Source organism: Galleria mellonella, unplaced genomic scaffold (assembly GCF_026898425.1).
Source record: "Galleria mellonella isolate WM207_F2 unplaced genomic scaffold, CSIRO_AGI_GalMel_v1 utg132, whole genome shotgun sequence".
In the NCBI taxonomy this organism is placed as follows: domain Eukaryota; kingdom Metazoa; phylum Arthropoda; class Insecta; order Lepidoptera; family Pyralidae; genus Galleria; species Galleria mellonella.
The window spans coordinates 6498066-6525914 of NW_026441989.1; the positions used below are offsets into that span (position 1 = coordinate 6498066).

The 27849-nt window shown below is 29.9% G+C and overlaps 3 protein-coding genes across 4 annotated transcripts in view; 2 read left to right on the top strand and 1 right to left on the bottom strand.

Annotated features, from left to right (window-relative positions):
• Positions 1-27849, top strand: part of LOC113518046 (lachesin-like) — a 252845-nt gene that overhangs the window by 12031 nt on the left and 212965 nt on the right. The gene's annotated exons all lie outside the window — the stretch shown is intronic.
• Positions 103-26919, bottom strand: LOC113518022 (protein amalgam-like). Of its 2 annotated transcripts, XM_052901869.1 has the most exons (10): positions 26723-26919; positions 20272-20395; positions 20095-20201; positions 19835-20020; positions 16599-16791; positions 15869-15997; positions 15068-15187; positions 4242-4412; positions 2955-3250; positions 103-2283 (listed from the first exon to the last, which is right to left on the bottom strand). In XM_052901869.1, exons 2-10 carry the CDS (start codon positions 20339-20341, stop codon positions 2278-2280), a joined length of 1278 nt encoding a protein of 425 aa, XP_052757829.1. In that variant the 5' UTR covers positions 20342-20395; positions 26723-26919; the 3' UTR covers positions 103-2277. The 2 variants fall into 2 exon arrangements, with proteins under 2 accessions (XP_052757829.1, XP_031769050.2); XM_031913190.2 differs by having other exon boundaries at positions 103-3250.
• Positions 17534-19858, top strand: LOC128202246 (sodium-dependent noradrenaline transporter-like). Its single transcript, XM_052901850.1, has one exon. It carries the CDS (start codon positions 17947-17949, stop codon positions 19813-19815), a length of 1869 nt encoding a protein of 622 aa, XP_052757810.1. The 5' UTR covers positions 17534-17946; the 3' UTR covers positions 19816-19858.

Consider the following 27849-nt stretch of genomic DNA (forward strand, 5'->3'; position numbering starts at 1 on the left):
AAGAATAACACAATAATATCACACGCTTTAACAATTCCGTATAGCCAAAAAGTTGTGTATTTGTTTACGAACTTAACAAAGCTAATTTGCATACACAGCACAAAACACGCCCGTGTGGGAGAAGGCAGGCGTGTGAAAATGCCAAAGTTCCGTATAATGAAGATGAGCTAAGATGTCGGGTAATCCGCCACATTGGACTGGAAACTTGGAACAAACCACAGCCTGGCTTCGGAACTTGAGTTTGCTTGTTTGTTATACTTCCAACTGATATTTCGTAATGAAGTACGAGAGGGAAAAGTTCAATGTCTGTATGCGAGGAAACTTGAATGATGAATTCAAAAACTATATTGTTATTCTACTAACATTATCATATCGTTAAAAAGCTTTTTTCCATTAGATTATAACTTATTACTTATAAAAAGTATTTTTTTTATATACTTAGAATTACAATATATTCATAAATATTATAGATTTAAAGCTTTTTAATGTAATTGTATGTTTTAGATCTTGTATTCAGCAGAATGGAGGGCACTTTCTCATTATCAGTATTTTTTTTTCAATGAAGAAAATAGCTGCATCTTAAATTGCAAAATATATATTTGTTATGTGTGATTATATATTATAGATATATTTATACACGTTGAAATATGTTTGTGTCTAATTTTTTTAATATACATCGATTAGGACATTAAAAAATAAAACAATAATCGGATTTTAATTACATTTTATTACATATTTAAATTAACACAATTATTTCACCTCGATATAATATTATTCATATTTTACAGCGCTTTTTGATATATGGACCACATAATTATTTATATTCACATTTTGATTATATTATATATTTAATATATTTATCTATTTATAGCGTAACATGTGGGTTACATTGCGTGAATAAAATAAAAAGTTTATAACTATTTTTGTTATAAACTTCATGATGAGTATTATAAATTATCTTAATTATACATATGTATGTATTTATATTATGATATTGCATATAAGAGAAAGAAGGAAGATTAAAGGTGGAAGAGAAAGATATTAAGTATTATTATTTATAAAGATTTTGAAAAACTTGGAATGCAACGATTAAATTATTGCCACATGTTTCAGTCAATCATTTACTATATATTTTACTGATTATATCACATATATAATTCACTATGTTATACTTATTATTACTTTATATTAATACCTTACATCTACATTTCATGAACATAACTATGATGGTCATTTTTTGTACTTCAATGCTATAAATATAAAATCCACTAAGTAATACAGCAAAATAAAAAAATATCTACAAATATACAAAATAAATATTAGTACATGTATGATTTGAAATACCATAATTTGTTATTTTGTTTTAATTTAGTGTAATGAAGGTTAAAAAAATAATAAAGGTATTATTGCATCGCAAAACAGACATAAAACGATTAAGTACACATAAATAGCTTTAGTATTCATGTTCTGAATTTATAATGGTGAACACAAAATGAAATATACTTTATTTTCTTTTAATGAAAATACAGCGTACTTATTTTACTTTGTTTCTATTTTATACTTTTTTTTATAATGATACTCTTCACAGAAAAAAACTAATTTTAAATAATTTTATAGAATCTATTTGTGAGAAAATACTTTCGTTTGAATAAGAAGCATTCAAAATTGATTCGGTTCAAAATTAGCTATGGTATCGCGAAAAATTTGCACGATAATACAGTTAAACTAAGAATTTCTCCTTTTTAAAGTCGGTTATATATATAAGAGCACTGTATATGTAAGTCATTGAAATTCACAAATTCACAAACAAATGTAAAATTTATGCGTTTATCAATATAATATATCACTTTTAAATATAAAGGTGAAGTCAGTATGAAGTTACTAAATTTAATAGGTTAAGTATCTAGTCGCACTTTTATTACTACCACATTATTTTATAGCAAGCTATCTGGCCAGCCTGGACTTTTTCCTCACTTTTGGAATCTGTGTCCGGTAGTGGGACGTTAAAAGGTTGCTACGAAACAAAATTTACTTATATATGTATTATCTTTCCATCACTACAGCACTGCATTACAGCAAAATATCGACCAATTTCAAGTACGTACTTAGTTTAAGTGGTAACAAAGTGATCGAAATATGATCAATATAAGTAAATTAAAAGTATTTACCTTATATTAAAGTACTAACGACGATGTTGGAACGTCGATATTAATTTTCATATCTACGGAAGTCTCTCATCAATATCAATTTATGTTCTACTTCAAAAAGCCCAATTAATTATATCTGAAAGCGATCGAATAATCTGCAATACATTTTATTTTGAAGATATTGATTTTAAGTATACTTTACATTTTGAAAGTAAATAATGGAAGGGATATATTTCAGAATCGATTTAGGAATAAGTAGTAAGCAAGAATGAATAATATACAGTCTTTAAGGGAAATCCTCTGAAGTAATAGTTACAAGAAAACAGCAGAAGAAAATGTAATTAATTAATAATTGAAATTTTATTAGAAAAAGGCAAAAATATTTTAAAATAAGCATATCGTTGTACATGCTGCCAGTTAATGAATTCGTGAAAAATAGATTATAAATATTTATAATACTTCATCATTTTTTTTACTTTTCTGAATATTTCAAACAAAAATCCAAATTAAAAAAAAAAATATATTTTTAGACTTTTTAAAGTAATGTGTTTACCAACGAGTAACATTATTTTTATGTAAATATATTTTTTATTAACGAATAAACGTAGTTATTTTTTTTTTTCTTTGTGTATATCATTTATGTTTTATATGTTCTTTTACTTCTATCTCTTTAGAGGATAGCAGTGATTTCCCTGAAACCCTGTATACCTTAATATATCCATTTTATTTTTATGTTAAATCTAAATTTATTAATACTAATGCAATAATTAACGATATTTTAGAATAAAATTTGCTATTACCACTTACATCAGACTCTTCGACTATTTCAAATTTATTAATAATTTTACGAACTTTATTACTTAGTTTTTGGTCGTTTACAGAATTTGAGTAACTAATTGTACGATTTTTTATAGTAGCATTATCGATTTTATGTGTAGTTAATGGTTTATCTGATACTTCTAGTGCTACTTCTCTATCGTCTTCATCGTCTGATCGATCTGCCGAACCAAATTGATTGTCGGGTCCTTCAATTGGTGTAGAATACTTGTAATCTTCTTTTTGATTTGCTGGACTTGTATTTTTAATCGTCGGTCCAGGTATTTCTGAAATATTTAATAATAGGATTTATTATATAGACTAGCTTTTACACGCTACTTCGTTCGCGTGACTGCGATATCTTCACTCACTGGGATAAACTTATATCCTTTTTCATCTCATATAATTTATGTATACCAAATTTCATAGTAATTGTTTAAGCTATTAAGGCGCTATAGGGTAATAAACTCACTTTCACATTAGTAAGAAAATTATAAATGTGAAAGTATTATTTATTAGTATTATATAATAATAAATTTTTTTGGACTAATAAGAGGAATTAAAACTTCGGAGTCTATAATGAAACCTAAATCAGAAGGTTTAGATCTGAATTTCGTGCATACGATGAAATTTGTCCGTATTGAAATCGAGTCTGTTGACGATAAGTGATGCTTAATTCTTCATAAACTCTATCATAAAGTGTCCAAACGACAGAAATTATATCATTCCTACGGAGCTTCCTCCCGTGAACACTGAGATTGTGGAATGATCTTCTTGCTGATGTTTTCCCTAAAGATGGTATGGAATTTTTCAAAAACGATGTGAAAAGTTTTTTAAGGGTTGGCAACGCGCGCGTGATATCTCTGGTATTGCAGGCATCTATAGGCTACGGTGATCCCGTTAAACATCACACGGGGCGCTTATTTGCTACCATAACACTAAATAAAAAATACAGAATTTTCACTATTTTATCTTTATTTCGTTGTTTCTTTTAACTTGGAAATATTATTAAATTGTACGAATGGGGCTAGTTTCTTCTCACGTTTCTATAACTATAAATATTGGCGTACTGGCTAATAATAATAATATGGTTATATGGTTGATAAAAAGCTGTAAATAGTATATAGATATGTACATACAGTAAATAAACATACGACAGATTTTATCTTATTTTATCCGAGAAAAAAATCCAAAATTACAGAACTCAGATAGTAATAATTATAATTTAAATACTCCTAATTTAAAAAAATATATTTTTGTTCAAATAAAATAACTTACCATAAAGTCTAATAATACTGTCCACTTCACCGAGTGAATTTTTCGCAACGCATCTGTACCCGCCTACGTCAGTCGATGTCAGGTGCCGTACTGTTAACGCCATACGACTCTCAAAGGAGCTTATCACTGTGTTTACCACTTCATACTTGCTGGATGATATTACCATTTCATCTAAATAAAAATAAAATATATTATTACCTTTAAAAGTATAATTTCAAAGTAAGGTAAGTAAGTAAGGTAGGTAGGTAAGGTAGGTAGTAAGGTAGTAGTAAGTAAGGGTTCTTTTAGGAGTGATGATGGAAGGGCAACCCTGCCTGTGCATGTCAAGGTTTGCACTTTAGAAATTAACTATAACGGTTTCTGTATTCTTCAAAGGCATTAATAAGTATACAATTTTTATGATATACCTTCTTTTTTTTTATAAAAAAAGAATAAGATGATACCTACGTACTAAAACTTAATAAAATCGTTCAATATGCATTAGTTTCAAAAGTACCTGTATCTTCGAGAATTACCATAATTAACATAAAACTAAAATCTTGTCACAGAGATTAAAACTGTTAAGGTTTCCATTTTACCATATATATAGTTTGCGTATGTAAAAATTACATTTGTTTAATATTTTGATTGATATTAGCTATTGCCTGGTTAAGAAATTGATGTTATTTATATAAAGAATGATTGTTATTAACCAAGATTATTGAATACTAATAGTTATACGTAGTCAAATATTTAAAATTTTGAACTACTCGTAGAATTCAACGGTTCACTATTGGCCTCACTATATGTACCACAACTTAATATTACATCATAAGCAGCATTATGTTGATTTGAATTTTTAAATAATTTTTACCTATAAATTTGTAAAAATATGATGGATCTAAATAATGCATAATATATGATTGTGAAAATCAAAATATATTTTGATGATAAAACAACAAAATATACATAATTGTTGTATTTATAGCAATATTCAAGTTCGCATCTTTTAGTTATTTGCGAGTTAATTCTCAATTTACAAGTGCATCAAGTATAATGTTCAATGACGTTAAAAAAGGCTGAGAAATTATAACAAAAGAAGAGAGAGAATACTCGTAATAATTTATTGCAAAGTATGAATAATGATATATTACTAGGAGCTACAAAGCGCTAACATTTCCTACCTACACCTTTTAAAGTAGCTCAAACAATCCTTTAGCTATGTAAAAGTAGGTATATGTAGCCTATAGCCACAATAAGCCCCAAGTGCCTGTTGTCCACAAATGATAAAGCGACTCGTTTTCTGAAGAAGACACTGTTGCAGCGCTGCGGCGTGTAAATAGACCTGGTATTACTCTCGACTCAGGTTATTGGACGTACAGTATCAATAAAACTTGTAACCGCCGGTAAATACTAATATTACAAAGGAGATGCCTCTTGTTTGATACACGTAAAAGAAACACGTAGAACGTTTATAATAATACATATAAATGCTAAGAACCGTTACTTAATGGAAACATTCATTAAGGTTAAAAAAAAAATTGAAATGCATTCAAGGATTTTTAAAAATTCATATACATCGATCAGAAAATTTACAAATGCAAAATAAGAAATAAGTTTCTTTGGTAAATTCAACATGGGGGTGTCATTTAGTTGAACTAGACATATTGTGAAATGCAAAATGCATAGAATTATCTTAATAATTGTAATTGTCGGCACTTGATGGAACTTTGTATATATTATTATAAAAGACTGGTGCACGTCTATTTTAGTCATTCTTCAATTGATTGAAAAATTAATCTTAGAAAATGCCCTAAAATATAAATATGCATAAAATTATTTTTCTCTTGTTTTATTATTTACTTATTAACTGTTTCTATATTCTAATGTGTTAAATAAGGGCCAATCCGTGTACAAAATTTTATTTAAATATGTTCAGCCGTTTAGGTGTAATTAAGTAAAAACATCTACATTCCAACTTTTACACTTACTCGTATAATATTAGTACGACGTATGTGGATATCTTATTTACTACTATTATTAAATTAAAAAGTATACAAAAAAAATTGATTTGTAAAAGAATATACATTTATAGGATCAACGCATACCTAAATAACCGACATCGTACGTAAGTAGATACTTCTCAACTGAACCACTGTCCATACCTAATGATGTCATTAGGTATGCTCTCTAATATAATCTTCGAAGATAAGCCGTTAGTGGTTCCTTCTATTGTCATTAGATTGTACTTAGTGGTATTACAGTCTAATACAAAACGGTTTATTGTTACATCACTATTACTATTGGATTGTAAAAAAATCTACTATGTTCTCCAATTTTTAAATTCTCCTTTTAACTAAATTAATATTTGTAGTTTCAAGTTTATCATAATTCACTAGTTTTAAGCATTACGAAAGAAAAAGATTCTCAATTTTTCTGTTTTAATATTTCGTGATTATACCGTCAAATCTGAAGTGATTTTTAAATTGCAAAAATGAGCAATCCTTAGAGTTTATTTTTATATTGGTATATCATTTAATTTTGTGTCAATTATTGCTGTCGCCTTTTTTTTTGCACGGTAAAAATAGTTTGTTGCGAAATAAAATCTATTACTTATCTACGCGGAATCTTATGCATATAAGAGACAGCTCTGCGTTTTAAATTCAAATATTTTCAATCCAATGTGTCTACTAAACATGTCGTCGTTTATTGCTGCATGTTCATGGTTGAAGTAGCTTTTTACGGAGTATTTCTTTTCTTTACTTTGCTGTAAATTCCATAAGGTTATTTAAATACGATTTTGAGATCGGCTAAATACAATTGTTACATAAAGCGCATTAACTTTAGTAGTAGGCCTATCTTTTACTACCGAACAAGTTTACAAGGAAGCGATAACACCAGCAACGTCTTTCCTAATCTTAATTTCGATCGAAACTTAAGTTTGTTTGCTCTCCAGTGTATTTCTTCGGCTTTGCGACGTGCGGCAAAGGTGGCCTTCAAACAAAATTACTCGAGATACGCCTCCCCCACCCGCTTCATTATAACAAGAAATTTCATCTCAATTAATGTCTAAAATAACACTGTAACACTCTTAATTACGCTCGAGTGAGGACTGCTTAATTAACACTTACATGTCAGCCGCCCTAACATAGATTGATGACAAACCAAAATGACGATCCTGTACTGTTTGCCCTTTAGGGTTGGTTTTGGCAATGTGTATGAAAGCGCCAGTCACTCGTAGTAAGTTCACGAACAAAGGCAACGACCACAATACACACCACGGATCATAACGCAGAAGTAAAACAAGTTGGGAGCCTAATGCGTTTTATTAATTAGCGCTTGATGCTCGAGTGAAAATAACGCCTCGCGTTTTTATCGCGCCGCCGCGGAGCGAGGTATTTTTCATTAGAATTCCCTCTTACCATAGAAGGATGCTACAGCTAACATTTACTTCAAAATTTAGGGTGCTGGTGTGTAGCGAAGATCACAAAATTAATTTAACCTTACAATAGGAGCATAAAACAAATGAAGTGTAATTTATTCCAAAATTAATACGTAAGAAATTATTAGTTATTATTTTCAAAAACATTATCCCCTCCATTTGAAAATCATTTTCAGATTAAAGTAAGTAATCCGTTAAATACAATAAAGTGCAAGAAAGTGGGGCATAGAATTTTCGACGTGGAGAGAAATCGGACAACGAGAACAAAGTTGTATTAAATTTGAAAGAAACCGACATTGTAGCAAGCGAAATAAAATAGACTTATGTTAGTATCTAACAAGACTTGCGATATTGGCTAAGCCGCTAAGTTATGACTATTACTAGTTCTCCCATAGGTTCTTAGTAGTGCACAAAGTACAACATAGAAAATATTACATCGAAGTAAAGTTAACAGTTAACATTGTGTTTAAAGCTAATTTAGACTAGAATAATAGACGTGAGATAACTATGAGTGACTGTACGATTACAATTCATTATCCTTTAACAACCCCAGTTAGTTTTAATCGACAAATATTTTCGTGCCCGTTCCGCCCCTGTCGGATTCATCCGACACTGAACCTGTATGTTTATTTAACTGAATATAGAATAAATGTACAATATTTTAAAATTAGACATCACAGTCATAAATATTGATAACCAAGTAGAATATAATTCTGATGATTTAAGACAAGAGTTAGCACGGTAAATGCTACAAAACCAAGCAGCAAAAAGATTAAGGTCCCGTTAGTGTGTATGGCGCTTTTCTTGTAAGAGAAGGATCCTAAAAGACCCATTAATGCTCTTGATCTACAAAGATATCATACGATAGCCGGGTGGCTTAATATAGAGTTTTGTTTCGATATTTTGTTCTATTGGATTGTTGTGTGTGTGTGTGTGTGTGTGTGTGTGTGTGTGTGTGTGTTAACTTAGTATATTCTTATTCCATCATCATATAAAAGAAATGGTCTTATGTCCTTCATTAGTTATATAAAAAAGTGAGTACTCATTTGCTCACTTTTTTATATGGAGATCTTCTAATCTAAAATTTTCACTTTTTCATACAATTTTTTAAACATTTTCTTTCATAAAAACCCTAATAAATATAAACAACCAAAACATATTCAATCAGATATCGTCGTTTTGATACGCTTACATATATTCGACAATTGATTTTTATTTATACAGTTTATTATATAAGTATTTTATATATCTTTTATTAGCAACACATATTACAAGAAAAAATCTAATACAATAAATAATACAATACTTAGAAGATTTTTTTGTTGTATTCGTAGTTAAATATATAATCGAATATTTATAGAGATTATTATAATAGACAAATAGACTTAAAAATACTACCTAAATATAAAAATGTCTTGCAATATGAAAACATCAGTGTGATAAATGCAACTTCATAAAAAAAGGTTTTCAGTATACGGTTTGTAAAAACAGTAAAACGATATAAATATATTTTTCAGAGATTAGTAAAATGTCGCATATCACCGTACCCCATTTTATTTCCTCAGTTATTGTAATTTATTTGCAGTATTAAAAAGTATGTTTAAAAACATGTTGAATGAATATGTTTAAAATAAATTGTCTGTGTATACGTTCTTTCAGATGAAAAAAAGTTTCAAATAGGTTTACAACTAACAGGGTTTTGAGGTAATGTTAACAAACATTAAAAAAAATTGGTTGTATATTTTGAATTTTGAACAAATTGAGAACTTCCATCTTTTTGAAATCGGTTGAAAATTAATATGATACAATGTCTTAATCTGAACGCTTTAGTATATAATACATTTAGAGCACAATTTTAAACCAAAAAATAACAAACTAAAAATAATATTCACTTCTGAGAAGAGTTTTAGTGTTAAAAGCGATAATACATAACCCTGAAAAACAATCTCTTTGAGGATCTGACGTGGCTCCCTTAACCTTTCAACATTAAAGGGCCGTCATTCATATTGTCAGCAGAAAGCGACGTCAGCACCATAACCGAGCCCAGCAAAATTATACGCACCTAGTACTTTACTAGGTACGTCACGTATTCTCCTTTACGAATGAGTGCCAAGCGTAATCTGGAACTTAAATTTTCCAGAAGCTCAAAACTCGGTCCCCATTGAAAATTAACCCGTAAATTTCATGCGACAACTGCCGAGTAGAAGTTTGCAAAACCGCCGTCGGCAGTGTGGGTGGAGTAGGGGAAATTCTAAGTAACAGCTAGTATCGCTTCATCCAGCTGATTACGGCTTGTTGCGAGTAGGACGCGGTACAGCTGTTTCAACGAAATCGTTCTGTCATTGACGGATAACTCTTTGTTTAGTGATAATTCGATGTAAGAAAATAATATTATTTATCTACTATGTAGGACACCACAATAATATTTTGACAACGATACGCTCGCTTTCTATCACGTTGGATGTTAATATGTTCGGTACAATCTAGGCGTATCGAGTGCATCGTATAGTCGTGAGAATATTAATTAATTTGTTTTTAATTAACCTTTAAAAATGTATAGTTACATTAGCATAATGATTTTACTGACAAAGTATAAATTATGTTTTTACAGGAAAAACTTTTTTCTTCATTTAAACGAACATTATTCTTACATGTTGTGTGATATGTGTATTGTTTCTTGAATGCGTAATAGAGATTTAGGAGCTTTAACATTGTACGTATACGCTCAAACACACAATATCTCCGTTATTAGATCAAAGAACACACAGATAAATGTTTTATTACGTAACTTACTTCAGTTTATTTTACGGTCGGATAGGTGTTACTTAATGGATTTTTCACTGTGGATATTACGTGCGGTTTTATTATGATTCCCCAGTAATGTTTCTACTTTTCAATGTTATTGGAACACATTCGGTCTTTTAGGACGGAAATACGACCGGGAAATGTCATGACGAGCGAGATTATTGAAATGCATCATAAATAATCTATGCAGTGCTGCAACGCTCACCTCTACAATTTAATATAGGGAAAATTTGACATATTCTCACGTTACTAGTAGGCACAAAATGAAACGATTTATGTGAATATCTCATGTCTGTAAAGAATTTTATATGAAATTTCTTCGGGAAGCATAGAGAGATGGAAGCCCTCACCTCATACGTGGCAATATGAATAAAATATGGATTCATCAGTTGAATAAACGAACATTTCGTGCTTGAATAACCTTATATTCACATAGGGTGTATAATGATCACTTGGGCATATTTGACAGGGTTGTCAGGTGAGTAAGGCTTTGATTTGTTTAATGCTTGTATTAGAAAAACAAAAATCAACGTTACGGCATAATACATTGTTACTTCCATAACATAATATATTCAAACTGAATTTGTTTACATTATTTTATAGTACAATTAATATATATTCGTATTAATTCATATTCTGGTTTACATTCGTTGTAATAACAACGAGGATGCTAACTAAAATCCGAATTAATTATAAATAGAAAATAAAAAGGATATTCCCAAAATTATATTTAAATAGGAGATGATGGGTTCCACACGTTAAAATAACAACAAGCAATTATTACAATAATAATTATGTAAGTAGAAAATCTTAATTATATAAAATAAATAATTATATAAAATAAATAGTAATACAAATATTATTATTTTCAAAGACAATGAAAATTCGGATCGAAATCCTACTTATATATCTAATAATTATTTAAGTAAGGTGGTAATGTCGATATCGTTTTATTTATAAAGAGGGACTATTAAATATCCCACTACCCAGCAGTGGGATATTTAATACATTTTTAAAGCATAATAAAACTAGCGGTCCACTGCGGTTTTGTACAGGTGGTTAGTTAGATTGTTTTACAATAAGTACAATCCGTGTTACTTGTTGATAATATTGCTTTTTATTGGTGGAAGAATTTTTAAAATCGCTTAAGTAGTTTTGAGTTTATCCATTACAAACAGATCAAATATTTCTTCTTTACAATATTAGTTTAGGAAATCTTATAACCCTAACTTTGAATATACCTATTTATACATCCATAATAGATCTGTTTTCACTGAGTCTAAGCTGCAGCACGGTTGCTGTTAGTTGTGAGTCACGCCAAATATTCAGCGGTCTAAGTAGAAACTTGGTGAATCATAAGCTTGACTGGTTGAAGGAATGTTTGCTAAGATTCGATTCCTTATGCAGTAAACCAATGCGAGATATGTATGTGGATTAAATACAAGGATAATGCATATACATGAAAATGTTTTATACTCATGGTATGATATCTATTTCTTCCAATTAACGTTTGTTTTTAATATCTTTACTTATTAAATAATGCAAAGATAATTTAATAAATGTAATATTTCTCCGTAAATACTACATATGTTAACTGTCGTCATACTTACTCTTTTTTTAAATTATTATTTATTATTAATCTTTAAATATACTTCTCTTGTTAATAAGTAACAAACTTATTAAGATCCTATTTTTTATGAATTGTATATTTATTATTATTAATAACCTAAATATATACAAAAATATCATAAGTTGAATTAACCGCAAAAAATATAATTAATTAAGTACCTACCTGATATGAAATTAATTTTACATAATATTATACCTAATAAAATAGTATAGTGTTATTATTTTTTGTGTTATAAATTTACAAATAAAAAAAAACTTATTCTAAACTACGAAATAATATTATAAAATTTGGAAAAAATATTTAGACAATGATAGTACTGGACGAAATAAAATGGAGCTGTATCTCAAAGACCCAGGCCACAAAACTTCTATTCATTTAGTATAGTAGTATTTTAGGGGATGGTGGTAGCTATATAGGGCATCCGGAGGTTATAAATTATAAAAGCATTGTTGGAAGGCCGCACGGTACCGCTGTAAAACAGGCGGCAAGTCCACTCAAACAGAACTAATGAGCATTGTCTTATTTCACCACAATAGCTCAATTTCCTTAAGACTTAACCGACGCATTCATAAATTAAAATTTAATATCTCATTACTTGCAAGCTGCACTCCGCCCCCGGGATCATGCCAAAAAAACAAACCAATTTAAAACAGTCGACGGTTAAAAACGATAAAATACAGAATGATGCAAGTAAACGTTACCACAGAGTATCTAACAGCGCGACGTTACATTATTTTTCGTAATTCCTTCATGAATTGACTCGATTGTGTGATATTTCAGGCGGAATTTAATTTGTAGAAGAACGTTTGAGAATATATTACTAATTTGCGACAGAAAATGAGTAATTTCTATAAGGGAGTCGTTTTATTAAGTACTTGCGCCAGGGTCAAATGAGATAATGAAATACACGTAATTCGTGGAAGTTATAAGTTTATATAGAAATTGAGGTAAATAAAAATATTTATATGTACATAGGAGTAAAAGGCAGAGATACGCTGTATAGTCTCTTTTTCTTTCTGACATATTTTCATATCAACAAATTCATAGAATTGTAAGTACCTACCTCAATTCTCTATTTACGCTTGCAATGTCATCTATGCTTATGCGGCTTAGAATGGCAAACAAGTTGACAGCCCATTTGATGGAAGGTGGTAACTGTCACCTATAGACATCAACAGTACCATGGACATAACTGTATACTGTGTAGCCCATTTGACCCCTCATGCGTTGCTATTCCTGAGGGCTAAGATGTTATGCTTATGTACTCTGTAATTTCACTGCCATATCCCTTTTGCTTGCTAAAGTAGTTGTGTTTGCATATCACAGCTATGCAAACACAACTACTTTACGACAGTATCATGAATGAGACAGAGGTACTCACTTTTGAGTACGACTTTTGTTAAAAGTATTTTTTATACAACTTGAAAGAGCATACAAATAGGTGTACTTTGTTAATATCAGATTAGATATATCAATACTGTTTTTTTTTGTATGTATGATCATTATCTACCTATCAATAAAGTATGCAATAAAGTATATATATTTGTAAAACAAAGTGTTAAATAATAGCATCATGGGTTTTACAAAATAAATTGATATATATTTTATATAAAAATATATACCTATTGATTTTATTTTTAGAGAGTATTTGAAAATCTTTGTTCTAGTAGCCGAAAGAAATATCCCAGCGGACTGCTTAACTTGACGTTGGGCACAAAACACAACTTCATACCAACACCCTAAGATTGATAAAAGAAATTACCCACTATCCTCCGCTGTTCTATAAGAATATAAAATAATATATTGTTCCCCCTTTTATATTTGAAATGTTTCTGTTATTATTTTTTCTTATAAATGTATACTAATATAATATAAATATATACTTTAAGCATATGGAATCTTACTAATATAATACAAATGACAATGTCTAAAAATGGTATATTTAAAAAAAAAATTACATGATGAGTTTTAAATAGAGCAATCAAAGTCAAACTAATAGTTTTTAAAAACTGTTTGTCTGTTTGTGTATATCTGTTCTGGCATTATGTAAAAATTGCTGCATCAAATAGGATGCTAATTTCTAACTTAAAAACTGGTATATATTTTATCTTGATATTTCATTGGTTTTCTTACTGCTGAAATTTACGCATACGAATTACCGGGCAAAAGCTAGTATTTTATGAAAACATACTAATGGTGTCATATATATATATATATATATATATATATATATATATATATATATATATATATATATATATATATATATATATATATATATTATACAACTTAGAATGGCAAACAAGCTGATGGCCCACCTGATGGAAAGTGGTAACCGTCGCCTATAGACATGAGCAGTACCATGGACATAACAGAGTATACTATTTCGCCCATGATACCCCCCATGCTTTGTCATTCCTGAGGACTCAGGTGTTATTCCTCTGTACCCAGTAAATTCACGCCATACCCCACCCTTCAAACCGAAACACAGCCATGCAAACACAACTGCTTCACGGTTGAAACATGAATGGGACAGAGGTACCCAAGCAATCGACTTTTGTACAAAGTCTCCCTCTGGTATATAAGAACTACGTTGTACTAGGTATTAAGTTTCGTATTACATTATTTACGGTTTGTAAGAGATGGAGAAACAATTAGATTATTTAGATAAAATATGACAATTTTACAAGGTTATGTTGACTTTTCGACTAGGTTACACCGGATTCTTCTTCTTCCAATATAAACATTAGAAGACAGAATTGAAGACATTAGTTATGAATTTCATTAGTTTTAAATTATAAGTAATGACGTGTGTGTTTGTATGTGTATGTGTGTGTGACATTATTTACGAGAAAAGTTTGTAATTATATATGTCAATGTATAATTATAGACTAACAAAAAACCCCTAGGGGGAGGCTTATGTTCAGTAGTGCACAGTTAAAAGCTGATATGATGATGATGTACACTTACTGGAATCTCTAACCCAGTAGTTAATGGACTTGGGTGATGACTCGACATAGCACTCGAGGGTGACATCAGTGCCCAGCGGCGCACCCACCAGCTGATTTGGTACTTGGATCACTGGATGGACTGTACAAAAAATAATACTTCTATAAAGCTATTTATTGAAAAATAAATGTAATATATTATTTATTCAAATTAAATTGATGAGTTATAAACATTCATCATAACAAATTATTTTATATTTATTCGTTAAGCAAGTTTCAAAGGTAATTGGAGCTTTTCCTGTAATAACATTTTCATTTCAATTTCTTATAACAGATCAATTTCAAAACAAAGATCATTACGATATACGTTAGATATTATCTTCATAATAGCCTCTTTCGTTTATTATATTGTATGTTATTTTCTCTTAATATAAAATGAATTTAATATCGAGTTCATTCATGTATTAAATAAGTAAAATATCAATATTACAGTGATGTCTTGCACAAAACCGGGTCACTTCGTCTGAGTTGACGTGAAGACACAAACAGTCCGTAACAGCCTGAAAATAATTAAAAGCTACTCTCGACGACATTAAATAACACCATTAATAACAAGAAACCTCTGAAAGTTACCAAGATAAACAACAATTACCAAGAATTTGCCGCGGCCCTATTTCGTCTTGCGAATAAGTTTGGAAAAAGATTTTGAAAGGAAAACATCTTCCACTATTTCACTTCATCAGGTTTCGTATAGTCCACAAAACAAGCTGTATACATAATGTTATGAATACAGATAAATTGATTGTTGTAAAATTATACGTACAGTGTACTTTGATTTGTATCCTCTTGCTTACTGATGGTGGGATTCCATTGCTCGCTATGCACAAATAAGCACCCATGTCCGAACGGGAGATTTTTGTGAGTGTCAGAACTTCTTCGTCATATGTTGCCACTATAAAATATAATAATTATTATGCTATAATATAAAAAAAACAAAGCATAGAGATATCTGTATTAAAATCATAATTTTAATTACATTTTTATGGCTATTGGAATGATAAATAAGCTAACCGTTCACCTGTTGGAATGTAATATAATAAAACGAGCAGTATAGAGTGGTTAGCCAATTACTTAATATTAGAAACATTTACAATTATTATAAATAGTGGATGATGCTCTTTGAATAAAATATGGAACAAAACATTATACATAACATAAGATAGTTTGTGTCCCAATAATGCGTACGAATTATGCACATGGCTGTGTTTCGCTTTGAAGAGACATATAGCGTAATTATAGGGCTGCGAATTATTATAACGCCTTAATCTTTATGCATAGCATCATAATACCATCATACCATGGTATGACAGATATCATGGGAAGTATAATGTAGTCTGTAATATCTATAGTGTTGTTCATGTTTACAGGCGAAGTTTCCTTTGTTCTAATAAGGTTATCTTTTTTGGGAATAGTAAAATTATGATTAAGAAAACGATAAAACATAGGTTATTTTCCCCATAGAGTGCAAATAGGGTACTAACATTTATAATTACCTCTAGTTTTACTGCCTTGAGCATCTCTAATAACTATCTCGGCACCATCTTCTCTTCTCCAGATTATATTTGGCTTGGGCATACCACGAGCGCGGCAGGAAACTTTTGCGGTCCCTCCTTCAGGTACCATAATGTCACCAGAAGTTTCTTCGGCTATAAAATCTGGTGGTACCACGACTTGCAGGTGAGCCATCTGTTTATATAAATTTATTCAAATATTTTGATAGGAAGTAGAAAATTAAATAAAACATTAATTATATACAGACATTACATAGAGAGAATCAAGATAATGTATGGATAGAGCCCTTGTATGCACTTGTTTCTGTATAACTCTATCTAAAGGAACATATGTAAAAATAGGTAATGAAAATCACAAATACTAAATGACATTCAGGTAACTACGAAATTTAACAAAACAGCGCATAATAATGTATAAGAATCAAAGATAAACCAATAATGTAATTCAAAATGTTTTCTATAATTAATTCATAAATACTAATGGGCTTTAAAAAAATTATTTCAAAATAAAATAAATAAGTGCCACTGAATATATTACACAGCGCTGCCTAATCTCAAACAAAGCAAAGCTATTATGTACTGCTGATACCAGAAAACTAAAAGAAATAATTATATATATATATATATATATATATATATATATATAAGTATTTATTTGCTTTGCTTATATATAAGCTAAAGTGTTTGTATATTTCAAGGGTATTGAAACAAATTTCATTTGTTCTTTTAAATATTTATAATATAATATGACTTGTAATTGTTGCTATTTAACAATAAGTTATTTTAATAACATATTTATTAATTAAAAAAAGAAATATTATTTAAATAATAATTTTGGAATAAAAAAATTGTAATGAAATTACTTTGATATTTTTAAAGAAAAAGATTTTATTTAGTGTCAAGGATTATAAAAAAATACTCAGTAGAGTGTAGTCATGCTCCGTTGACGTAGACGTCAAAGCCTAGGGCTGTCACCGCTGGCGATTTATGTCGTTATCAGGCGAGCGTATAAATTACACAGCCGCGCAATAATTTAGGAGCACCATGCACGAATCATTACCCGCTGCGTTTCTCCCTACATGCAGTTTAATTCACTTTATCTCCCCTATGTTTACTATAATCGCAATTTAATTTTATTACTGACAACAAATTATGGACTGCCCATCGAGCTTAATAGAAAACCTATTTTTACGAATATATATACCTATAATAAATTATCTGGATGGCTATGGTTGATTTGATGTGACATAATAAAACTTCTATTTAAATGATGGACTAAAACACTTGATACTTTTCGTTCTAGAAACCAACTGGTTAAGGAAAGGATAATATGGATGGGAAAATTTATACAGATATCAAATGTCGGTGGAAGACTTACAGTAACTATAGACTTATTCTCTGGGCATGGATGATGAATGAAATATCTATTATGGCTTCGGTTATAGAAATATCACATAATAATTTTTATATCCACACGGCTATACATATTTTAGCTGTAATATTTATTGGAATACCGTTGGTGTATTCAGAAATATGCATCGCACAGTATACAAACTGTGACGTGATTTCAATGTGGAACTTTTTTCCGTTATTTCGCAATGTTGGATATGGAGCAGTTTTCTTAGTAATTCTTAAAACAGTATATTTAACTGTCTTATCATCTTGGTACTTGCAATATTCATTTTATGCAGCCATAGATCCACCACCATGGTTCACATGTGATGACTACAACGACACAAAATGCATGGTTAAACGAATTAATGTCTCGATTTTTCAGCACTGTTTAGAGACACAAATTCTTTTCGATGATGATTGTGGCATGAAAACTGCTAGTAACTGCTTTTTTGAGAGAATGATCGGTGATAACAATACAATGATGTCTAAGTGGTGTGTTTATCAATGGAAATCTGTACTAGCAAGTTTTTGCATAATGACACTTTTATTTATATTGTCAATGAAGAAAGAAAAGTTCATTCTAATTATTGTTAAAATTTTAGCATTTTATTTATGTCTAGTAATAATATTGTTATTATGTGTAGCTTTGTCCACTAGTGGAGCGTGGCATACAAAAAAGATTGCATTAGACTGGAATAATTATAACTTTAAAACATGCTATACATCTATTACAAGAGGTTTTTTATCTGTTGGAACGGGATATGGTATAATAGGATTTCTATCCAGAGATGCCTCATTCAGAAGTCCTTCTATGATGACTTCTATTTCAGTGCCATTATATTCGGTATTTGTAACCACAATGTATGCGCTAGTTGCTTTTAATGGGATCAAAACTATGTCGTACTATCATGGAGAAGAGGAAAATGTGATTGAAATGGGTACATCTTCATTTTTTTTAAACTTTGCCTCTATATCGGAAATTTTAAGTTATTTTGATGCGATGCCAATTTGGGGATTTATTTGGTTTTCATCAGGATTTGTCTGTTTATTTGTAAATTTATGGATATTATATATATTTTTGTTGGATTCATTATTTGAATGTTTATATTTTATGCGAAAGTATCCTAATTTATGTTGTATGTTGTTGTCTTTGTTCATATTCTTTTTTTCATGGCCGTTTTTCTGCTCAGATTTGACCGGTAGTCTTACAGATACCACTGAACTACTTCAAATTGTAAGTAGTTTATTATTTTCTTTATCATTATATTGGATTTATGGATACAGGAATCATAATATCGATATTATCTTTATGATTGGAATTAAAGCTAGCTATTTCTGGAAGATTGCGTGGGTAATAAACCCCTTATTACTGTTATCTATTTTATACGCAAAATCATTTAATTTACAGGTTACAGAATATAGTGATTCATTTTACATCAATTATTTATCAATACATTGTGATGTTTTATTATTTTACGTAATTTTAGGAACTTATTTTTCAGTTTTTATTATTGGATTATTAATAGAATTATTTTTGTATTATAGATATAACAAATTACGAAATATATTGTTTCCAACAGAAAACTGGGGTCCCAAAGAGGCAATATTGTTTAAAAGTAGAAAATTATTTGTTCCCGAAATAATGACGACGGAATTCTTATACAGACAAATTAGGATACACGGCTATTGTAAAAAACAAAGTGAACAAATTAAAGAAAACAATACACAACAAAATACAAACAGGCAGGCATCTACACAGTTGTCAATAGATGAATCAGAATGGAGTGCTTTTATGTCAAATTAAGGAACCTAAATTTACGTACTTGGCTTTTCATCGGGTCTGTATTGATCTGGCACATATACTGGCCTTGGTCTTCCTCTTGAACGTTCCTTATATGCAGGTTCCAAATAGATTGGCCGTTATGCGATACTCCAACACGATGATTATTAGTTATAACGTGAACATGAATTGCCTGTATAGCTTTAGTATCTGCTTTCACCCACCCTACCTGAAAGTAATGTTAGTTTTAATTTTATAGTAATTATAATATTGATATGACAATATTGTTTTATTTTGATTTACCCTATACCCTCCAAGATTGTAGACTAGACATTTGAATGTAGCGTCACGACCTATTGGTACTGTGAGATTTGTCAATGGCTCCGCAAACTCCGGTTGAAAAGCTTGACCTAAAAGAGATATATTTTATTATTTACGAGTGTTATTATTTTCTGTTTCTAATATTTTAAAAATACGTACCGACAAGCTTTGAGTCTAGTCCCAACATAAATATTGCTAGCAAGTATAAGGACCACCAACGCTGCTGCATATTTCCAGTCACGCCGGCTTATTTCAGCCCCAAAAGCCTGGGTTGTCCATTAGTCTGTTGGGGCAATGAAACATAAAGACAGGTTAAAACTCTAATACACATCAAGCATATAATTTATGGAATTAATCGTCTTATAAAATATTTTTAACTTTATCCTCTAAATCTAGTGTTGGCATATCTGAAAATATTTTACTTCTTCAGTACATATTTATAACTAAATTAAAATACCTAAAGCAATTTTAGTGACTATCTTATACATCAATAGCTTATATTCCAGTAATTAAAAAAAGAAACCTATATGAAACAAGCAAATGCTTGTAGATAGCGTAGGAGCTAGTTAAAAAAAATATTCCTGGAAGTGACTGTGTGTTAGGTACTTTAATTTTGTTAAATATACTAAGACCCAAATAAATATTGAAGATTTTCTTATCTAGGTTAAGTAAGTACTAGAGTTACTAATATTATTTTATTAAATTACAAAATGAATAGATTTTAATTTTATTTTTTAACCTTGTTTTGCCGCGTATTATTACCTACTGATTGCACCTTATCTCTCGAGTTTTGCAAACAAAACATATTTAGAAAATTTCATTAAAATAGGTTAAGCGGTTTCAGTTTCGGTTGAATGAATATGAAACACTAGAAGAATATGATACTAGAATATTCTTGTAATACTGTTCTTATTAAATTATTATTTATAATCAAGTATATGTACTACAATTACTTAGATGAGGTACGTAAGTAATGTCATGATATAAAGGAAAGCTATTTCGGTCCCTTCCGCGCATCATTTTTTGCGATTTCATCAGTCAATAATGATTTGACGTCTATATATCTGTATGTCGTTATATCACATAACGTTGTCACACTCTTTGAAAACGAGTATGGACGCGATCGCGTACCGGTAACTACTTTTCCGCAAAAGTGTGATAATGCTTGAGAAAAATTCGAGGCACATCGACTTGGCTATTTCGATACAGCGGCCAACATATTGGAATTTTCTATCATTTTTAGACACCATGTTGTTGTTCAGATGGGTATGTTGTATTTTAGAATTAGTTCTCTTGGGGTTTCCTGAATTAGAATGGCGTCCGAAACGGCTATTGTGGGTTTTTTAACGGCTTTGCGTGATTAATTGCGATGTATGGGTTGTTAAATTATTGATGCATTATGTTGAATTTATATACTTAAGAATTTTAAAAAAAATGTTATAAAGGTCGATTACCTTTTACAATAAAATGTACCTTTAAGTTCAAAATCTAATATAAGACTCTATCTATAATACCGTTAACAAGTGCCAGTGTAATAAACATGTCATTATTGTATATAATATTCATATTGTTGAAGCTTTTAGATATGTAATAACAATGTATTATTATATATTCTAAATTATTCATACAACACATCTATATCTACAAAGTTTCATCACGCGTTTATTATCGTACATTTACGCACCTCATAAGAGGTACGAGTAGAATATGTACTGATTCCGATCTTTATGAACTGTATTTGGAATCACATTTACGTTGATGTCAATATACAGACTCGTTAACAGACGTAATGTACATTTCGTAGCAATATACGTAAATTTTACATAAAACGTAATTATAAAAGTACAAAGAAGTATGCAATAACAAAAGAATAATGTGTAACGAAAGATTTATTTCTAGGTATTTATATTCAATATTGAAAATAAATTAAGTTTATTTGCAATAAAAATTAATAAACACATAGAGTAAAATAAATTATTCTGATCATTGATTTTAGCTTGTTATAGATTTGTCGCTTCTGTTAGACCACAGTTTTAACAGAATGCGACAAATACATATAGTCACAGAATACACATAAAAGAAGCTCTTTTGACGTGCTGACAAATGTAGAAGGGTTACCATAAGAGAAAATATGGCCTATTTTTGGAATCATCAATATGGTGAAAAACTATAATTATATCTATAAACAGAGAAATTTAATAAGTCTCTTTTGTAGTATTACAAGATATATTCCACAATTCTGTACCGATTTTAATCGTCCTTTGTGCAATATATTTAAATGATCAATCTAAATGTATCTCTCTTATTTATAAATACATCAAATGTCTCATAATCTTCCTTTAATTTCGTCCTAATATACTTAATAATGTAGGTTTGTAGAAATTTTAATTTTTGTAAATAAGGAGGTATCTACGTATGTGTAAGTCCACGTCCAAAGTCAAGTTTAAATCTATATCTATAACTACATGTATTTATGTAAATAAATTAAATTAAAATACTAGTGTCAAACTCGCGCTAAGGCATTGCGCGAGCCAATGTAAACCTGTTTATGCCAATGGTGTGTACGTGACGAGCGGGTAGTACCCTACACAAGCATCGCTTGCTTGTAGTAGAGTTCCTGTCCCAGAATGTTACCTACCTTTCTTTTATACCACTGAGGTGGCAAATATACGGCCCACCTGATGGTAAGTGGTTATCGTAGCCTATGAACCCCTGCGTAATGCGCGTTATGCGCGTAATACCATGGGTATTACGCGCGCATTGCGGACATATAATACCGATAATATAATACCTAAATATAATCGATACTTGTCTGTATATGTTTAGTATATATAAAGAGTAGGAATTTATTGTAATAAATATATTAAATAGAATAAAACAACGACCAGTGTTCTTACAACGATATAATCTCCTTGTCAGTTATCAGAACGACAAGAGATTAATCGAAATATTTTGTGCAACATTTCAGAATATAGCTTTATGATTGGTTTTATTGGACGTCTAATATATATATATATATATATATAATTTTTATAAAATACTATCTTTTATCTGCGACTTCTGCGTGCTATGCTTCCTGATCTTGATACAAAAATAGCCTATATTTTTCTCCACTTTTCCAGTGCATTTATACCAAATTTCATAGTGATTGCTTAAGCCATTAAGACGCTATAAGGTAACAAACTTTTACATTTATAACATTAGTAAAAATGTGTATATATATAATCATAAGTATCTACATTATCATACAATTTATACAGCAATGGAATTGTCATGTCCGCAGGATAAAAATCCCTAAAAAAAACGAAATAAAAAATATTCCACAATTTGTGGAGGAGACAAAGTGTTTTTAATAAAGAATATGTTTGCATACTCTTATAATATGATGAATAAAGAGAATATTTTGAGAAAAATATTAAATATAGATATGGATGATAATGAGGATAATACCTAAAAAAAATGAGGTTACAAATAATTACAAATATAAATTGTATGTCATGATGATTCTTAAGTACTATTTCTAATGTGTAACTTTTTGTTATTCTGAATAAATAATTGTGTGATACTTGATATACTCGTAACAAGAAAGGAAATGAATGAAAGTGAAAAAAAAAAATTACTTGCTCCAAATGGATAAGAATGGAAGAATAATAATGCTGATAAAATTATATAATTCTAGCAAAACCCGGTAGACATTTTTCCTGTTTGTATTAATATTTCTATTAATATCATAAATAAGAGGATGAATGGAAAGATCGATGTTTGTCACTTTTTCATGCAATTTAGTATTAGAGTAGTTTATATCCTAACTTAGCACATAGAATATTTTATGTATATACTTATTCCCGTAGTTTAGTTTAGTTTGTAATACTGGAATATTTATATAAGTATGATGGAAGTTGAGGTTGTGGAGCACCGATTTGTAACAAATTGCAACAAAATAGCGTAAAACAACAGCAAACAACAGAATCATGAAAAATGATCAATATAATTAGGTATGTAAGTTGGTTTAAATAGTATAAAAACTTATGTCTGTTGCAGTCCAACTAATGAAAAGTTATAAGAATAATATCAAAAAACCTTTTTCAAGAAATAATACTTACCTATATGTGCCAACTTTTAAGATGATTAGTTAAATTATTTTAAAGTTTATTAATTCCAATTTTTTTTTTATACAACTTAGAATGGCAAACAAGCTGACGGCCCACCTGATAGAAAATGGTAACCGTCGCCTATAGACATGAGCAAATATGCCAGCATTAACTTTTCAACATTAATACACAAAAAACACGAGTTTTGCCCGACATCATGGCACAGCAGTGGGACGTTAATCAGTTTTAATAGATGCATCTATAGCATTTGAATAATCTAATATAGATATTTAGATCTTGCCTGACTGTTTTAGACAGGGCGACTTCCGAGATGCCCAAGCAAGTTATAAGTTTGTGCATTGTCGGAAATTTCATACCGACTGCTGATAAACTATTATGTACAATAGTCAACAAAAGTAATATAAACTATTAAACTTTTATAAATTTCTACTGGGTGGGGACCGTATCAGCTTACGTGTTTTTATCATTAAACAGCAAAATTAACATATAACGTATTAAGTTTTTCCAGAAAACTTAAGAGCTCTAATTTTCACTAAATTTGGTTTGTAGATACGAGTATATGCAATATTTGCGATAGAGGCTACTTTTTATCCTACTCCGCTTACAATATGAGTACAATCCATGGCCAAAAACTAGTATATAATAAAATGAGTAGTCAAGAACGTATGTTATGTAATGTTAGTTAATTACCGTAGGCCGAAATGTTAGTGTGCAAAGTTGTTTTTGCAGTGTTACCCAACATTTGTTTGAGTCCAAAAATAAACTTGACTAACTTAATTGTTTCATTATATTTCGTGCCTATGTGCTGACATTCTAGACGTTTCCAATGTCACCAACATTAAAACCAATATAAAATATATAAAACATAAGATACACAAATGATTTTTAATTCGTGTATTTTATTTTTATTTTATAAATTACAGTGCTTTTAAATCAACTCAATTATGTAATACTGTATGTATTTATTTGATAATTTGTATTTATTTACAGCAGCTAAAAGTTTGAGTTGTACTAATAAAATGTGAACAACTTATTCGACTTTTTGTAAACGAAAAATAATTTCTAATTTGTAGAAACGAATAGCAAAGTAAGGGAAGAAAGAAACTTAAAGAACGAATACTTACATAAAAATCTACATAATGAGTAGAAGTGGTGGTGGAAGTGAGTAAGAAAATTAAACGAGGTCACTATTTACAGCCTCGAATTTAATATAATTGTAATTTTAACTGGAGTATATTAATAGTATCTATACAGATCATAACATTATTGTATGCTTATTATAGGTTATATGTTTGTTTAGTTATATAGAAGAAATATTTAAATTATTAATTGCTGTTTATAGTAACCATTGTTTCGTAGGCACCTATATAATAATATTATGAAATAGCAGAAATCAGCTTCGTGTAAGCCCAATATATGAATATAGGACTCACCTAAAACTGTTTTTTGCTTACTTATGAATGCACACGTTTCTTTATTTCATTTCTGAGTACATATACAAAAAAAAAAAATGGTAAACAAGTTGCCAGTTCTTCTTGGAAAGAAATAACTATTGTCCATCGTTATAAACACTGATATAAATGAAATCCTAATAATATTACTACTACACATGTGATCGTAGCGCCCTCTAATGCCAAGAGCTTCTAAACTGCCTTAGTTGTCAACCAAGGTATTTAATGTGGTTTACCAAAAAACTATAAAGACGTCCTACCTTTTATAATGAATACCTACTATAAATATTATGATATAAAAAATGAATATTCAAATTCTTATACACAAAAACTGTCATAAATTAAATATATTTATTTATCGTAGATCAAACTATGAGTGGAACAGAATAGAATAGAAATATTTTTTATTGAATATAATTTAAGAATTTTTAATAGTCACAGGTGATTACTATAGGTTATAAACGTCAAAAGGTAATTAGAAATTGAAATTAATTGATTTTTTTATAATCATATTAATGAATATACTTTATATGTTACAGAGTTATCCATATTCTAAGATATGTATGAAAATCCATCACCATTGTTATGTAATATATCAACATGACAAGGCACTAGGTATGTATGTACTTTAATAGGTAGATACTAAACAAGAACTAACCTCTTTTTTGTGGACAGTCATATTCACATTACTTAAACATTTTTTCTATCTACTTTGAGACATTAAAGGTTAGGATTAAATACTCGTATGTATTATAATATTAAACGACAATGTCAGTGAAATTTTAAAACAGATTCGACCTACATAAAATTAGTTCACTATGCGTATTTCCTTTTCTTGGTTATTTACGATGTATACTGTAAACATTTTCTCTTTGAAATATTGAGATGTTTATATAAAAGTAATATTTCTAAAATATAGAAATTTATCAATTGCATCAAGAAAAAAAAAACAAATTCATTTAAGTGAAAGAGCTACAAATTACCTCACGAGAGGAAAGTGGTCAAAAGGGACATAACTTTTAAAAATAACGTAATATACGGACTTACCTTTCCGCGGGAACTCTATCGACAGTCAAAAGCTAATCAAATTGTAACAAAGTTTGGCGTTAACTTTTTTACGAGCTTATTTTTCTATTTTCTGGTGATTATTTTAAAGGAATGTTATTTGGGAAAGTTTCGCGCGGTCGTAGGAAGTTTGCTGGGTCCCTTGGGAGAGGCGGCGCGGTGCGGACGGCAGACTCGAGGGCGCGGCACACACTGAGCGCCGATTGCTCATTCAGAATCACTCCGGGCCGTTATTCTTACGCAGATGTCCGTATGATGGAGGCAGATATGAAAACCGACAGAATTAGGACTTAGTCACGTGACAATAATATTTTGGAGACTCGATAACAGATCTAGTATTCAACAACATGAAAACTTAGGGTTTAGATGGCTATGATATGTAGCAATAAATGCTAGGGTAACTGGACAGAATAGTCTGATATGAAAGTATAAATTATATCATAGTATCTAAAACTGAACAACTTTTTATAAGAGACGTGTGTAAATTTAGACATATAGTATTAATAAAATTAATGATAGGTACGTTATAACTATAAAATGTTACAATAAAATAATATTATAAATGTATAATAATAAGATATGAACTTTGTACACTTGTTTCGTGCTGTGCCTATATCTATTCTATGCCGTGTGGTCCCGGCATAGAATGAGCCACCCCGTGAATATCGTAAGAGGTGACTCAGGGAATTTAATGTTTAAGGGTTGGGCTGCAGCATCTTTCTTAAAATATTATCTAAACCTAACTACGGATACCAATTCGCCTGCCAGGCATGATAATTACTAGCAAAACCCCTTTATTGCGGGAGGCCTATTTTCAGCGTCAATGGATTGTTGACGGCTAATATAATGATAATAATGACACTAGTTTCATTCTAACCGGCTCGTTATGTCATTATAATCAGAAACGATTTCCGTATTCCCATAAATTCTTTAATACTATTGTGTACTGTTAGTTTATATTATTTTTGTTATGCTTTGCATAATCATCATCGTATTCAAAAATAGATTAGGTGACCCGTACCCATCCCAAAATCAGCTAGTGCTCACTTTAGAATCTGACCGGAGCATACAATAAACTAACTATATATGCGTCGTTTTTAAGTGCTGGC

Coding starts and splice junctions, on each gene's coding strand:
- LOC128202246 (XM_052901850.1), top strand. CDS start 17,947: ATGGATGGGAAAATTTATACAGATATCAAATGTCGGTGGAAGACTTAC.
- LOC113518022 (XM_031913190.2), bottom strand. CDS start 20,341: ATGCAGCAGCGTTGGTGGTCCTTATACTTGCTAGCAATATTTATGTTG. Junction 20,202..20,271: donor ACTAGACTCAAAGCTTGTCG/GTACGTATTTTT, acceptor TATCTCTTTTAG/GTCAAGCTTTTCAACCGGAG. Junction 3,251..4,241: donor CAGTATTATTAGACTTTATG/GTAAGTTATTTT, acceptor TAAATATTTCAG/AAATACCTGGACCGACGATT.